This window comes from Cyprinus carpio, chromosome B22 (genome assembly GCF_018340385.1).
Source record: "Cyprinus carpio isolate SPL01 chromosome B22, ASM1834038v1, whole genome shotgun sequence".
Taxonomy (NCBI): Eukaryota; Metazoa; Chordata; class Actinopteri; order Cypriniformes; family Cyprinidae; genus Cyprinus; species Cyprinus carpio.
Genome location: NC_056618.1, coordinates 24,716,525 through 24,733,196, shown reverse-complemented (window position 1 = coordinate 24,733,196; position 16,672 = coordinate 24,716,525). Strand labels below are relative to the sequence as shown.

The 16,672-nt window shown below is 39.4% G+C and overlaps 2 protein-coding genes and 1 pseudogene across 2 annotated transcripts; 1 reads left to right on the top strand and 2 right to left on the bottom strand.

Moving 5' to 3' along the window:
• Positions 1-2,776: 2,776 nt before the first annotated feature.
• Positions 2,777-5,840, bottom strand: hmg20b (high mobility group 20B). The gene is made up of 8 exons (XM_042749279.1): positions 5,729-5,840; positions 4,901-4,997; positions 4,519-4,740; positions 3,623-3,743; positions 3,485-3,540; positions 3,310-3,367; positions 3,000-3,215; positions 2,777-2,913 (listed from the first exon to the last, which is right to left on the bottom strand). The coding sequence occupies exons 2-8, from the start codon at positions 4,976-4,978 to the stop codon at positions 2,777-2,779; spliced, it is 888 nt and encodes a 295-aa protein (XP_042605213.1). The 5' UTR covers positions 4,979-4,997; positions 5,729-5,840.
• Positions 5,841-7,123: 1,283 nt separating this feature from the next.
• Positions 7,124-13,989, top strand: btbd2a (BTB (POZ) domain containing 2a). Its single transcript, XM_042748904.1, has 9 exons — positions 7,124-7,686; positions 7,974-8,093; positions 10,684-10,840; positions 11,073-11,178; positions 11,259-11,465; positions 11,593-11,785; positions 11,942-12,029; positions 12,315-12,483; positions 12,967-13,989. Exons 1-9 carry the CDS (start codon positions 7,175-7,177, stop codon positions 13,119-13,121), a joined length of 1,707 nt encoding a protein of 568 aa, XP_042604838.1. The 5' UTR covers positions 7,124-7,174; the 3' UTR covers positions 13,122-13,989.
• A 1,321-nt stretch (positions 13,990-15,310) lies between these two features.
• Positions 15,311-16,430, bottom strand: LOC109060162 (annotated as a pseudogene).
• Positions 16,431-16,672: the final 242 nt, after the last annotated feature.

Here is a 16,672-nt window from a genome sequence, read left to right as displayed (position 1 = left end):
TTGCTCACATGTGTTAGTGAGCACTTCTCCTTTGCCGAGATAATCCATCCACCTCACAGGTGTGGCATATCAAGATGCTGATTATACAGCATTATTATTGCACAGGTGTGCAAAACCGAAAACCAGTCAGTATCTGGTGTGACCACCATGTGCCTCACGCAGTGCAACATCTCCTTCACATAGAGTTGATCAGGTTGTTGATTGTGGAATGTTGCTCCACTCCTCTTCAGTGGCTGTGTGAGGTTGCTGGATATTGGCAGGAACTGGAACACGCTGTCGTATACACCAATCCAGAGCATCCCAAACATGCTCAATGGGTGACATGTCCAGTGAGTATGCTGGCCATGCAAGAACTGGGATGTTTTCAGCTTTCAGGAATTGTGAAGTGAAGTGAAAGTGAAAGTAAAAGTGAAGTGAAAGTGAAAGTCATGACATCTGCCAAGTATGGTGACCCATACTTTGAATTGGTGCTCTGCATTTAACCCATCCAAGTGCACACACACAGCAGTGAGAAGTGAACACACCGTGAACACACACCCGGAGCAGTGGGCAGCTATATATCCAGCGCCCGGGGAGCAACTGGGGGTTCAGTGCCTTGCTCAAGGGCACTTCAGCCATGAGTATTGAGGGTGGAAGAAAACGCTGTTATAAACTCCCCTCCACCTACAACTCCTGCCAGCACTGAGACTCAAACCTGCGACCTTCGGGTTATAAGTCCAAATCTCTAACCATAAGGCCACAGCTGCTGTACACAATTGTGTACAGATCCTTGCAACATGGGGCCGTGCATTATCATGCTGCAACTTGGAGGTGACGTTCGTGGATGAATGGCACAACAATGGGCCTCAGGATCTCGTCATGGTATCTCGGTGCATTCAAAATGGCATCAATAAAATGCACCTGTATTGTTGTTGTCCATAACATACGCCTACCCATACCATAATCCCACTGCCACCATGGGCCACTCGATCCACAACGATGACATCAGCAAACCGCTCAACCACACGGCGCCATACACGCTGTCTGGTCTGAAGAGAACACCTCTCCAGAGTGCCAGACGCCATCAAATGTGAGCATTTGCCCACTAAAGTCGGTTACGACAACGAACTGCAGTCAGATCGAGACCCCGATGAGGATGACGAGCATGCAGATGATCCTCCCTGAGACGGTCTCTGACAGTTTGTGCAGAAATTCTTTTGGTTATGCAAACTATCATCTGCAGCAGCTGTCCGGGTGGCTGGTCTCAGACGATCTTGGAGGTGAAGATGCTGGATGTGGAGGTCCTGGGCTGGTGTGGTTACACATGGTCTGCAGTTGTGAGGCCGGTTGGATGTACTGCCAAATTCTCTGAAATGCCTTTGGAGATGGCTTATGGCAGAGAAATGAATATTCAATTCACAGGCAACCGCTCTGGTGGACATTCCTTCTATCCATGCCCATTGCACGCTCCCTCAAAACTTGTGACATCTGATGGCATTGTGCTGTGTGATAAAACTGCACATTTTAGAGTGGCCTTTTATTGTGGCCAGCATAAGGCACACCTGTGCAATAATCATGCTGTATAATCTTGATATGCCACACCTGTGAGGTGGATGGATTATCTCGGGCAAAGGAGAAGTGCTCACTAACACAGATTTAGACAGATTTGTGAACAATAGTTGAGAGAAATAGGCCTTTCGTATACATAGAAAAAGTCTTAAATCTTTGAGTTCAGCTCATGAAAAATGGTACCACAATAAAAAAAATGGGGGCAAAAACAAAAGTGTTGCTTTTATAATTTTGTTCAGTGTATATATATATGTGACGCGATGTGGGAAAACTTGTCAGATTTTGCGCTGGGACGGGTCGAATGTCAATTTTTTTTGTCAAAATTAGGTTTTCATTAAATTATTATTCTATAACATCTTGTCTAACATCTCCGAAAATATCTTGGCAAAATTCACTTGTTAAGGGCAGTAAAATAGCAACTTATTGCAGCAAGCATAAATGACTTTCTCTTATGTTAAGAACTCGCTGCAGAGGTGCTTTCTCTTAACACCACAAAAACAATTAACCTATCAAAATGGCGGAGTGGAAGAGAACAACGCAGTCTGAAGTAACGTTAGCTGCTTACGATCTTGCTCGTCTCAGTCTGCTCAATCTTGGTGATGTCAGTGCCTTAAAAGAAGATGTTATGGTGTTTTTGTGGTCCAGAGATGATCTTGCTCGTCTCAGTCTGCTCAATCTTGGTGATGTCAGTGCCTTAAAAGAAGATATAATGGACTGCGAACAGTTGCGCTACGCTCGCTTTTTTCTAAATGCAAACCACAAGGTACACTATTCGTGCTATCTAAACAAACAAAGGGTGATTAAAAGTTCAGAGACTATACCCATGATAAACAATATAAAACTGTTATCCTCTTCCGGGTAACGTTAGTCTGTTTGTGTAATGATTAAGTATAGCGCTCCTGACAGACAGCTCTCGTTAATCCCTTAAAATGAAACCAGTCTCACTTTAAATCAGTTTTTTCTCAAAAAATCCATTCCTGAAAATCATAGTGGACTATTTCACATCCAGAGATGAAAATCCTGAAAAGTTTTATAAAAACAGTTTTGGAAAGAGCTTGAACCCAGCATTCACATGGTATCAAAACCTAAAAAAAACATTTTTTGTATGGGTTTGAAACAAGCTTTCACATGGTATTATATATATATATATATATATATAATATATTGTTTCTTGTTATTTCAATCTGAAGAAATCGATATATGTATCGCAGACCTGTTGAATGAATCGTTACCTGTCTAGGTGAGCTAAGAGCTCTTGTAGCTTGAGGACTAAGGCGCGATGCTCATGAGGCCTGCTCTCTAAAGCACTACTCAAGCGACTCAGGTACGAATCCAGCGTTCCAATCGAGGGCGTCTCGCCCGTGCCTGAGTAAAAAACAAAGCTGTTTCCCACTGCAACAAAAAAATAATCTATCATGGTACTGGTAATATGGGCACAGTACAGTACTGACCTGGCAAAGGCACAGTGGCCAGGCTGTTGAGCAATGTCTGTTTGATCGCCTGAAGGTGGCGCTGTAGAGCTTGCGTGCGCAGCTCATCCTGGCCCAGCTCAGCCTCCAGTCGCTCTTTAGCGCTGAACATGTCGGCAATGTGCTTCTGGAGAACCGCATTTTGCTCTTCGAACTCCACATTAGCCTTGCGCAGTCGCCGCAGTTCAGCTTCTCGTGCTGGGAAATGAGAAGTTTTAAGAATATAGCTTTCTACGTTGATGTTTACGGTGAATTTTTTTTTTTTTTTTTTTTTTAGTCGCCGCAGTTCCGCTTCTCGTGCATTCTTCTGTGAAAATAGGGACGTCAAATCTGGTCGTTAAGTCTGAGTTCTGAAAGAAAATTGTTTTATGAGGCAGGTTGCAAGAATAATTTCCAAGCTTAAAAAGTTTCTACTTCAGGAATGGGGTGGGATCGTTTAGGAATTCTGGCTTTGTTCGTATGCTTACCTTAAAACCCGTAGATCCTGAACTGTTGGCATTGATAATGACAGAAGTCAACTCCTCTGAAAACAAAACAAATGATTTGCGCTAAGCTAACACTTGCACCATTTCTAATTTTTAAACAAAAAACAAGAGCTTTTTTACCTCTCTTTATTCTCTTGTCCTGAACTTTTGCACATGTGATCTGATAAGCTTCACTTTTTTGATACTCCTTGAGTTCTCGTGCATACTGCATTTTGTCCCTTTCGGCTTCGTCTAGGTACCGCTGTTAAATTATTTTGTAAATGTTTTATTTTAATTTTATCTTTTTTGTGATGTTCCAAGGAATAGTTCACCCAAAAATGAAAGTTTGCTGGTAGTTTACTCGCTCAAGACATAGGTGAGTTTGTTTCTTCACCAAAATTGATTTTGAGAAACGTATCATTACTTCACTTGCTCACCAGTAGATCCACTGCAGTGAATGGGTGCCGTCAGAGACAGTTGAGAGTCCAAACAGCTGATTTAAAACATCACAATAATTCACCAGTAATCCACAGTACATCAATTAATGTCTTGTGAAGTGAGAGCAACAAATCTATCATTAAGGTTCTTTAATTTCAAACTGGCCAAACTACGAGCCTATATAATCCAAAATAACGCTTCCTTCAGTGAAAAAGTCCATCCTCTGTTGTTCTCTGTTGTGGATATTTCCCTCCTGATTCAGACGAGACAACTTTTTCACTGTAGAAAGCAATGTTACGGACAGAAGACTCATATTTTACAAGACGTTAATAGCTGGACTGGCGTTGTGTGGATTACTTGTGAATTACTGCAATGTTTTTATCAGCGGTTTGGACTGTGATCCTGACGGCACCCATTCACTGCAGAGGATTCATTGGTGAGCAAGTCATTTCTCCAAATCTGTTCTGATGAATAAACAAACTCATCTACATCTTGGACGGCCTGCGGGTGAGTAAACCTTTAGCAAATTTTCCTTCTTGAGTGCAATATTCCTTTAAAAGGAAACATCTGGACAGTCAGTTCACACACACAAAAAATACCTGTTTATCATGAAGGGCCAGGCAGCTCCATTCTGCACCGAGTCTCTTGGTGATTTCTGGGAATGGAAGATCCGGATGAAGTGCTCGGATGTGTTCCCGTCTCTCATTCAAGAAACGCACGTAGCCAGTAACCGGAGCCTTGGGGCCGTTTGGTAACACCTTCTTTCTCTTCTTCCCTTTCGGCCAGCCTCGCTTCTTTACTGGCTGTGAAGTCGACTGGTTCTGTAACAAATCAATTCAAACTGATATGAATCACATTTGTGAGGAGAATATGAGGAAAGTAAGAGTTAATTTTATCTTATGAGTAAGTTATAAGTGTGATTTACTATGCTGAACATAATAGATTTTGTTATTGTGGAATTATATGGATTAATGATCTTACCTCCTCTTGTGCGGTGTCTATGTGTTCAGAGTCTTTAGATGCGGGGACATCAGTTTGCTCTTGCTTTACACCACCCATTACACGAATTCAGAAAATTCTGGGACAAACAAACAAAAACATAAAAAGGGTAGAATTATTTTTTTATTATTCTTTTGTAATTACTTGAAACATATTAAACGTTAACTGAAATAAACTAAATAAATAAATATATAAAAAAATAATTTTGTTTAATATATTTTACAAGACTTATTTTGTTTTTTTTATTTGGTTTTGCTTGATGTTTTAAAATTAATAATTTAGTGATATAAAATATATAGATTAATTAGTTTTCCTTTCTAAACCGCCTGTCCAAAAAAAACAAAAAAATAATTAATAGTTAAGGAACTAAAAGTAAAGAAAAAAACATAAAAATAAATAAAAATCTAAATATTATAGTGTCTTGATACTACAATAATATTGTTGGGCAGCACAGCCGCAAAATGCTGTTCATAGACATCATGTTTGGAAAACACAGCCATTATTAATCGATTGTTGGCTTATTTAATACATGCTTTGTTTGCATAAAATATGTAGTAGACTGTATATTTGCAAACGCACATACGTGTGAGTTGGAGCTTTAGGTGCATTAATGTTTAAAAATGACTTTTCTCTGCATCGCCGATTATTATTAGCTGAAGTAGCATAGTTGGCTAACTAGCCTCTGTTGAAGCTCAGATTAAATAAATATACGGCGTCCTCATTACGAGAGATTATTTATTTATATTTATACATATCTATATGTATTTATCAAAATCTCCCGCGCATTTAATACACAATATTTCCACTTACCTAAATTAATTCCTGTTTTCTTAACTCAAACGCTAGCTCAGCGACAAACGTTGGTTTGATTGACAGTTCCTTGGTGGTTTTGATTGGTTTGCGGGTTTGGGTAGGCGGGGCGAATGGCAAAGCGCTTCATTTGCATTGCGCATGACGGGAATTAAAATTATTATTATTATTATTATTATTATTATTATTATTATTATTATTATTATTATTATTATTATAAGAGTTTTAAAGCAGTTGTCCATTTTCTGCTTTGACTACTGAATTATATTCAACAGTTGGGGCACTAATTATGAAGTAAATAATACTGGTATATGAATCAAGTCATATTTTCGTACAGTCAGGCACCCTTTATTTTCTTCCATCAAAGTTATTTAATCCAACCAAAATTCTCTTTAAAACGCAGATGCATCACGTAAACGTATATCCAATGATTTTTCTTTACTTCTCCAGCATCTTTCCAGTATTTCATGATAAGGTACAATTAAATCATTTTACAGCCTAGAGATTGTTGGGAATTTACATTTGTATGTCAGATACAAATTCATTTCTTACGAAAATCAACCACGGTTTTACTAAAGGAACCACGGTTTAACTGTTCTCTCCGTAAAACCATAGTAACTACAAAATGAACTGGTTTTACTACACTCCAGTAAACTACAACAGCACCTACAGCCCAAGGTGATAGATAGTGAATACAAACTGTATTAATACTGTGGGAGTGTTTTATAATATTAATTTTTCTTTGTTTTATGATTTAAAAATTTATTGGATTTTTTTCTTTTATTATCCCTCAACGGAAGTAAAGGCAAACTATTAAGCTCTGTTAATTAATCAGACATATTTAATAATTACTTGTATCTAAACATATTATTTCATGATTTATTAGATTTTTTCATTATCATTATTACTGTAATAGTCATTATTGATATTACTACACTGGTGTGCAGTAAGATTTTACACTTAACAGAGAGCAATATCTAGCCAATGGAAATAATAATAATAATAATAATAATAAAAATAATTTGACCTAATTCACAATTTTAAAATTGTAACCATTTCTATAAACGTGACGACCTCAAAGTTTAATGAATGAATAAAAGATTCATTAAAAAAAACGCAATTTATTTTTAAAAAGTAAATATAAAGCAAAAACAACCCAACTTTCCGTAAAGCTGCACTTTAACGTAACTGTTAACAATTACACTTCTCGTATGGTTTAACTAATTTAAAACACTTAATTTTCGCCAAGTGGGAAAAGTTGCTCTCTTGGTTTTTCCACGAACACCTGCCTCCTCTCCATCGAAGCGTTGGATCGTTGGCTAGAGAATAGTCCTAAAATTGTAAACTTGAATTATTTGTTTGATTGTAGGAAAGGTTGGTTAAGTTGGTTATAGGTGATGCTCGAGTCTCTCGTGGAAGGCAGTCATTTGGCCAGTATTTCTGGTTATGCGCTGTTGTGTGTGTTTATTCCAGCAAAGCCTGCGGTGTTCACCGTCCAAGATGGCTGCGGGTGAGAGCAACAGCCGATCCTCGTGTCTGAACTTGTCTGATTCGGGGCCACTCGGCAATGCACCGCCGAGCAACAGCGCCCATTCCTCACCCGCCAGCAGCGGGGGAGCCGTGGCTGCAGCCGGGGGAATGAACCGGAGCGCGGGGAACGCGAACCCCCGGTCGGGCCCGGAGAGCGGCGGAGGCGCCGAGTCTGCGTTGAGGAGCACGCCGAGCGTGCACAACCCTCCGCGGCAGTCGGTCTGTCCGAGCGGAGCGACTTCAGGCGCTGCGTCAAACATGACGGCGACACCATCATCATCATCATCATCATCATCATCGTCTACCGCGTCCTCCTCCGTCGACGCGTCCGCCGCCGTCTCCTCGCTTCCCAGCAGCCCGGCTTCAGTTTTGGTTTATCGAGAGCCGGTCTACAACTGGCAAGCGACAAAAAGTACAGTGAAAGAAAGGTTTGCATTTTTGTTTAACAACGAAGTGCTAAGTGACGTCCATTTTTTGGTTGGGAAGGGAATGGGAGTGCAGCGCATTCCAGCGCACAGGTAGGGATGAATAGCGGTCTGTTTGTATGTTTTACTGGAGTCATTTTTGATTCATTCTGTATATTGCAATGAACTAAGCTTATGGCAAACTCTTCCGCTCGATGCATATGAGCTATAGCTTTTGTTTCGGCGAGGATAAATCCATATTTAATCCTCAGATGGCCGTATTTACAGTCCGATCCCGTTGCTCTTCGCAGATTTGCTCTCGCTGTGGGAAGTGCCGTGTTTGATGCCATGTTCAACGGTGGCATGGCAACAACGTCGACCGAAATTGAACTGCCAGATGTGGAACCGGCTGCATTTCTAGCCCTTCTCAAGTAAGAATGGGCCGCTGCATGCTTGATGCCCTGTCCTGCTCCTCTGTGTGTTGACCCCTGCGGTCATAGCGTCCTTCAGGTGCCCTCTGCCGTGTACCTGCAGTCAGCAGACCACTGCAAATATTGACCATGGTATATACACGTGTTTCCGCCGACATAACATACGGTCTGTGTTCCCACTAATACCCTGCAGCAGTGAGCAAGCTAGCTTTTGGATTCTTTGTAAGTTTTTAAATGATTGTGGTGGCTAGAGCGATGATATTTTGGCGGAAATAAACAGTTACCATGGTAATTGTTTGTAATAAATCGGAACCTTGAAATATACTAGACATTGTGGACAGAAGTAATAACTAGTCTCAAACCAATTGTGGACAGAAGTAATAACGAGTCTCAAACCAGCAATTAAACAGGGATCAATAATGCATGTCTGTCTAGCGATCTATCTGTCTTTGTATTTATGTGTATTTCTATTGTTTTATCTATCGTTCTAGCTATCTATCTATCGTTCTATCTATCTATCGTTCTATCTGTCTATCTATCGTTCTGTCTATCTGTCGTTCTATCTATCTATCTATATCCCATAGACTATAACATAGTGGTTCTCAAGCCGCGGCCAAATGCGGCCCACCATGCTGAACACAATTAAAAAAAAATAACTTTCAGTTTTACAATTCATTTTAGTTTTTGCATTCATTTAAAATGTACTAAAGAAATATAAGCTATAGCCTAATGTTATGTAAAATTCTTTTGTTTTTCATATATTATTTTCAGACATGAGCAGACCTACTCACATAATGTTCCGCATGTAATGAACACAAGCGCGCACTTTGGCAGAATTAAATTCAAATAGTCATCACCAGCCATTAGTTCGGTAAAATTGAGCATCAGAATGGACAAATTTGTTTTTGAGTAAAAAGAAATGTGGAAATGCCAGCAAATGAACAAATACAAACAAGAATAGTCACAGTATCAGCAGTGAAGGAGAGTGCTGGATTTTCGGTTTGCGCCGTAACTCACTTGAAGAAGTTCAGGCAAATAGAAACACCCATACTACGCAGCAATCATCCTTAATTGCAGAAATGTGGCAAAACATCTCTGGAGAGAACCTCATATTATTAAATTCGAAAGTGCTTTCCATATTTGGATCAACATAGGCTACATTTGTGAACGCACATTTTCTGCAATGTCGCGCGTTAAGTCATGCTCCCGTGCGCGTCTTACAGACTGCAACTTACAATCGCAACTTCATTGTGCTGTTACTCCTTTCAAGCCGAATTTCACAAAATTGGTCAGCTCCCGACAGCATCAGGTGTTTTATTTATGGGGAGTAGAATTATTAATTTATTTCAATGAATGTAATCGATTAAATATCATAATATTTAGGCTATAATATTATAAAATCAGGTTGGTTTGTATTGGTGACGTAATATGTAAATGATATGCGTGCGGCCCGCGAGACTTGCACTTGGACCATCGAGCGGCCCGTTGGAAAAAAAGGTTGAGAACCACTGATCTATATCTATCTATCTGTCTATATCGTTCTATCGTTCTATCTGTCTTTCTATCTATCGTTCTATATGTCTATCTATCTATCTATCTATCTGTCTATCTGTCTGTCTGTCTGTCTATCTGTCTATCGTTCATCGTTCTATCGCTCTATCGTCGCATCTATCTATCTATCGTTCTGTCGTTCTATCTATCTATCTATCGTTCTGTCTGTCTATCTATCGTTCTATCTATCTATCGTTCTATCTATCTATCTATATCTATCTATCTGTCTATATATCGTCCTATATATCTATCATTTTATCTATCTATCTATCTATCTATCTATCTATATATCTATCTATCTATCTATCTATCTATCTATCTATCGTTCTGTCTTTCTATCTATCGTTCTGTCTTTCTGTCGTTCTATCTATCTATCTATATCTATCTATCTGTCTATATATCGTTCTATCATTCTATCTGTCGTTCTATCTATCTATCTTTGTTTCTATATTTTTTTTTATCTATCTATCTATCGTTCTATCTGTCGTTCTATCGTTCTATCTGTCGTTCTATCCGTCTATATATTGTTCTATCTATCTATCTGTCTATCTATCTATCTATCATTCTATCATTCTATCGTTCTATCATTCTATCTATCTATCTATCTATCTATCGTTCTGTCGTTCTATCTATCTATCTATCGTTCTGTCGTTCTATCTATCTATCTATCTATCGTTCTGTCTGTCTATCGATCGTTCTGTCTATCTGTCGTTCTGTCTATCTGTCGTTCTATCTGTCTATCTATCTATCTATCTATCTGTCGTTATATCTATCTATCTGTCGTTCTATCTGTCGTTCTATCTATCTATCTATCTATCTATCTATCTATCTATCTATCTATCTATATCTATCTGTCTATCTATCTGTCTGTCTGTGTCTGTCTGTCTGTCTGTCTATCTATCTATCGTTCTATCTATTGTTCTATCCATCCATCTGCTAAACTGTCCGTCTCAAGACATGTCTGTTTGTCTCTCTATCAGATTATTTGTCTTTCTGTCAATCTGTAAATCTATAATAGTTTTTCTTTTTACAATTACAGATTTTTATACTCCGATGAAGTGCAAATTGGACCAGAGACCGTTATGACCACGCTTTACTCAGCCAAAAAGTACGCAGTACCTGCGCTCGAAGCCCACTGCGTCGAATTCTTAAAGAAAAACCTTCGTGCTGACAATGCGTTCATGTTGCTTACCCAGGTAATCACAGGGATTTGAGTCCGATTTGATAGTGGCAATAGGAACTGACATATTGGACAGTGCCTTTGTTTCAAGTTTGTCCCCCAGCCATCTTGAGTCCTCATGTTTGACAGCTCCCTTTCAAATCCTAGCAAACAGCGCCACAAGCTTATTGAGTGTTGTCTGTGTTTGTTTTTTTTTTGTATGCAGTTTATTATTGATTATATGAAAACATGGTTCCTTTTGCTTTTAGGCACGGCTTTTTGACGAGCCCCAGCTGGCTAGTCTCTGTTTAGAAAATATCGACAAGAACACCGCTGATGCGCTAGCCGCCGAGGGCTTCACGGATGTCGACCTCGGTATTGCTCTTAAGTATCAAATATCACAACAAAATACAATCAGCAGAGAAAGTCAGCAATAGACTGTTTTATCAGTAGAGCGGGTGAGGAATATCTCATGGCAGTCCTGGAGAGAGATACGCTGGGGGTACGGGAAGTCCGTCTCTTCGGGGCTGCGGTTCGTTGGGCGGAAGCTGAGGCCCAAAGGCAACAGTTACAGCCCACGCCGGAGAACAAGCGTAGAGTGTTGGGAAAAGCGCTTTCGCTTATTCGCTTCCCGCTCATGACAATTGAAGAGTTTGCAGCAGGTAATTTCCTGAATGCTTTTCTGCAGTGTTTCACTTGACCGTCTTAAGCTAAAAGTTTAGTGTTATGTGTTTTGGATTGTTTGGTGGAGGTAGTTATAGAGCTGAACCTTGTGTATGCGTGCGATAGGTCCGGCTCAGTCTGGTATACTCACAGACCGGGAGGTGGTCAGTCTGTTCCTGCATTTTACGGTCAATCCAAAACCACACGTGGAGTTTATTGACCGGCCTCGCTGTTGCCTCCGGGGGAAAGAGTGCAGTATCACACGTTTCAGTCAGGTGGAGAGCCGCTGGGGCTACAGTGGAACTAGTGACCGCATCCGGTAAAGTGGTGTGTTTTTGTAAGTGTTTGTTTTTAAAGTGATTGGTTGTTGAAGTGGTGAGTGTGGATTTGATTCTAGCCATTATATGTAGCTACATGATTTAGGTGGAACGTTTAAAAACTGTAAGAGTAATGTTTGCATTCAAATTCCTCACAGGTTTTCTGTGAACCGCAGAATATTTGTGGTGGGATTTGGGCTGTATGGGTCCATACATGGTCCAACTGACTATCAGGTCAACATCCAGGTGAGAACGAAGCTTTAAAAAAAAAATAATAATAATCATATTTCAAGCCTTATCTGCCTGCAGTGTGTGACTGTCAGTGCATGTCTAAGAGATGGTCTTTCTGTCTAAGTGGGTGATTCTTGGCCAGATTCAATTTCAATAAGGACCAGATTTTATGCTGCAAGTCAAAAGTCTTGCAACCAGTCATTTTTGTATTTTTGCACTTTTGCACTTGAAGTTGATCTTGGAAGTGTGAAAATGGGGCAGTACGTGAGTGGTAATGGTGCATGTTTTCTTCGAATGTAGATTATACATACAGACAGCAATACAGTTCTCGGTCAGAACGATACAGGTTTTAGCTGCGATGGAACGGCCAGTACCTTCCGAGTCATGTTCAAGGAGCCTGTGGAAATTCTTCCCAGTGTCAACTACATCGCCTGCGCCACCCTCAAGGTAAAACAGACTCAAAATTGGTGTATTCGCCCATTCATATGCCAAAATTTTCATTGTAAATACCACTTGCCACCTACAAGCAATGGCAAGTACCGAATCTTGGTTCCTTGCATCTACAGTTGCATTAATGCTTGTAAAGCTTATACTTTAACTAAATTCTACTGGCTATTAATTATCTTTGGCAAAATATAGGAATTACTATATTTAAGCTATATTTTTAATTACTATATTTTACTATCTTTGGCGAAATATAGGAATTTAATAGGAATCCATGGGATCTGGAATTTTGTGTGAGAGTTAAAGATTTTACCATGCAGATTTCGCTTTGGGTTCAAGTGAAGACAATGGACAATTGGACAATGGACCTTTTTTGACTGCACATGTAGTTCCCTTGAAATCCCTTTGTTACCAGTGAATAATAATTTAATACAATATCTATATAATTTTATCATTTTATTGTATTTTTAATGTATTTTTGATGGACCTTTGATTTTGTGGTTTTGAGGTTATCATTTTGTGATTATGGGGATGAGTGGATTCGTAAAGGAAGCCCCTGCTACTGGTACAAAGACCTGCTTTACATTCTGCTATGCTGCAGGCAATAACAATGGCACTTCTGTAGAGGATGGACAAATCCCAGAGGTCATCTTCTACACATAATGACCAAGCAGAATGGTCTCACAATTGAGGATTTTTGCATTGCATTTTGTGGCCAATTCACCGGTCTCCGTGTAGACCGGCGACCAAATACTGATCTCTCATTTCTAATTGCTTTTGTTTTTAAGATTTGAAGCATGAGAATTGAGTCCTTTCAAAGTGTACTTAGGGTACAGATTCTGTTTCTACCCAAGTAGCACCTCGTAATACCACCTTGATGTTATGAGTAGCCAATGTCTTTGCTAATTAATGAACAAATAGGTGAACTTGTCATTGCAATGATCTACTACAGGTACAGTTCAACTCTAGAGGGTAACTCTTCCATTTGTACATTTATTTGAATGTTGACAATTGGTGTTTCTTTTGGTCCCACCTTTGACCCTTGATTGTTCAATGCTCATCAGTCTTTCAAATCGCACTGATGCACTTAAGCCCCCAGGTGCAACAGCAAGTTTGGGGAAAGTACACTACATCCTGATTAAGATGTCAATTCATTGTAAAATGGACTTATTTACCCATTTTGAGTGGCCTGCGCCCCTTGCTAGAGGTGAAACTCCATTTCTTCGACGGCAATGTGAACAGTAGATGTTTATAAAGTGTTGTTTTACCATAGTTGCCCTTCTTGTAGTGATAAACCACAAGAGCACTTATATTCACAATGCCACGATGTATAAAAACTCTAAAGTATTGACTGCTGTGAAATATTGAATACATTCTGCTACCGATTCTGAATATTCATTTATTGAGATGTTGATATAAGGAAGATGAACAGGAAACAGCTTCATGAATGTACCAATGCTTACCTTGTAAGCACTTTAAATATAATGTCCTTGTCTTGTTTCTGTATGTTCAATTAAAGTCTGCACCCCAAGCTTGTCATAATGGATCAATATATGCAGTATACATAGTTGCTAACACTAACAATTTGATTTTTGTAAGCAAAACTAGTTTCAACGCTTTTTTTGACTCATTTGAGTCATAAGGCTGAACCCCCTCCCCCCACCGTCCTAGGTTTCCAAGTCTATGGCTAGAAGACTTCAATCAAGTCAGATTGCTTTTAAACTAGCACCTCTCACATTTCACTGATTCTTGTTTCAAACACAAATGTTTGGACAAGTGAAATGCTGAAGTTTAATACTTTGACGTATTAACCATGCACTAATAACAGTTAATTAGACTTGAAAATCAACTTTAGCTAATGGACCGTAGTCAGAATAGGTGTCATTTTTACCATGGCACAAACAGAAAAAAAAAAAAACTAGGAGGGGTTTAACTACCATACGTTAAACAGCCTTTTGAAGAGAGCATACATTAATCCCTCATTTTCATGTAAAGGAATTTTGTCCAGACTAAAATCCAGAAATGAAGACTGTATTACTTAGAAATTGAAACCAAAACTTACAATAACCTTGAAGGTATACATGCACACACCATACCTGCCTGTCTTCACGTATGAGCATATCAAAAAAAAAAAAAAAAAAAAAAAAGAAGACAACATGCAGACACATTGCATTGCTGATTAAGTCTGTCTTCTATTTCAGGCTTTTGAAAACATGAGTCTTCCATAAGTATTTTACTTTCGAGGTAGACTGCTAATATCTTTTAATGATATTACATCAAGCACAGAATATCCATGTATATTAGTGTGCAGTCCATGTACACTATTTTGACATTTGACTCTGTTTTAGCACAAAACATTAAAATTTCAAATCCCACGAGGAAAAGCCACCATTTGTCTGTAATACAGATGCCTGCATAAGGCAGACAACAAGACCATCTTAAAACCATGGTCATTTCCTATAGTGTTCTGGTCTCTCAAGAAATATAGCTCAAGTAAATCTACAATTTGTCCAAGTAGTTGTCTAAAGCTGGAATGCCTTCGAGTCCCTTGCGCTTTCGTGTCTGCCACAATCTGGGCAGGCTTGGAGTTGGCTTCCGTGGGGTCTCCAGGCAGGATCTGCCAATGGTCAAACACACACACTGTGGGAAAGCCTGGCCAATGTGTTGGAGCAAAGGTCAGCTGTGAAACCTGCGTAAAGATAACAGTTCGTCTTAATTGTTGTGGTAGTGTTTTTTTAAAAAGTAGTTTTTTGTTTTAATATAAATTAATTAAATAATAATAAAAAAAATAAATAAAACTTCCTGTTTTGTGACAAAGCAGTTGTTTGGTTTAATATAATTATTTTTTTTTTTTATCCCATAATGTGCACCTTCAGGCCAGTGGAGACACCGCCAGAGGCATAGAAATGACCTTTGTCAGAGGTCGGCACCATCTTAGAGATGTACATCATGAGAGGTCCTTCGGGGTCACAGTTCTTGATACCTGAGAAAATTGTGATCAACTTTGAATAATCTAGAGTAAATAATAAAAAAAAAAAGCCTATTTTAAATTTTTTTAATTCTGAGAGATACAGCATACCCATGGCAGCCTCCATCTCCAGGTCCTTCATAAAGCAGCTCACTGCGGTACTTCTGAGCAGTAACCAGTGAGGCCAGATGGATGGTGATCATCTGAAGCAGAGCTTCTCCTGCTGGCAGCCAGCAATGCATCATAGCCTTCAGCCGGGGCTTGCCCTCCTTCTTGTCCTTGTCCTCAGAATCTAATTTGATGCCCAACTTTTCAATCAGCTTAGCAGCTTCCTCAAAGTTCATGGCATCAAATAGCTATACAATGGGAAAAGTTACAACTCCATAAAATGTCTATATGCACAAATCAAACAAACCCAAGTTTTTTAAAATTTCCATATGAGAATGGAATTTTATCATAAGTATGTTCAGGTAAGAGTTATGAATTTTTAAATCATCATTAATGGCTTGGATCACAACTATCTTACCACTCATAGTGCAAGATTACTCACTTTGAAGATAGGGTCCAGGATCAGTTGGGCAAAAGTCCTGGGAATTTTTTTGCCATCTGGTGAAGTGGCAGACTTTCTAAACTTGCCAGAGGAAGGGTCAAATTACCTGTAAGAAATGGTCACGTTACATAAAGAAACATATTCAGTTGTGTTGTTCTGTTGGGTTTTCCCATCTCACCTGTCTCCCCAAAGCTTCATGTCCTCCACCTTCTTGCACCGCTCCGCTGGTCCCAGCAAACTTCATCACATACATCTCCATGCAGTCCAGATCCATTGTTAACAGTACCAATGACTGGATCAATCTAAGAGCAGGATGTTCAAACCAAAAAACAGCATAGAAGGATAAGTTCTTTGAAAATTTTTAAGGTCCCATGAGCGAGCCATGAGGAACTCACCAAAATGTTGCCCATTGGTCCATTCTCATCCTCGCCATACTGTAGGTGGAGACGATCATGTTGAAGTTCTCGACAATGCTCTGGAAGGTTTGGTACAGCTCTTCAGGGCCCAGCGTAGCTCTAGCAATGCACGGTTTATTTTGTTAATTATCAATGGATTTTTTATTCTCTGCGTAGCTCTCTGTGCGGTCGGTGAATCTTTTTGGTCATCAATACTGTGCTTGTCTTCTGACTTTTTGATTTGAATAAATAAGCCAGGGATCATGCAACATTTCAGACTGCAAGTCACATCTGGGTCTCT

Bases quoted from the DNA above. Each gene is read 5' to 3' on its own strand.
- hmg20b (XM_042749279.1), bottom strand. From the start codon at position 4,978: ATGGGTGGTGTAAAGCAAGAGCAAACTGATGTCCCCGCATCTAAAGAC. The intron at 3,216-3,309 runs GCGGAACTGCGG...CTCATTTCCCAG, and splicing joins CACAGAAGAATGCACGAGAA to CACGAGAAGCTGAACTGCGG. The intron at 2,914-2,999 runs GTCAGTACTGTA...TTTTTTACTCAG, and splicing joins GGCCACTGTGCCTTTGCCAG to GCACGGGCGAGACGCCCTCG.
- btbd2a (XM_042748904.1), top strand. From the start codon at position 7,175: ATGCGCTGTTGTGTGTGTTTATTCCAGCAAAGCCTGCGGTGTTCACCG. The intron at 11,466-11,592 runs GTAATTTCCTGA...TGCGTGCGATAG, and splicing joins AATTGAAGAGTTTGCAGCAG to GTCCGGCTCAGTCTGGTATA. The intron at 12,030-12,314 runs GTGAGAACGAAG...CTTCGAATGTAG, and splicing joins ACTATCAGGTCAACATCCAG to ATTATACATACAGACAGCAA.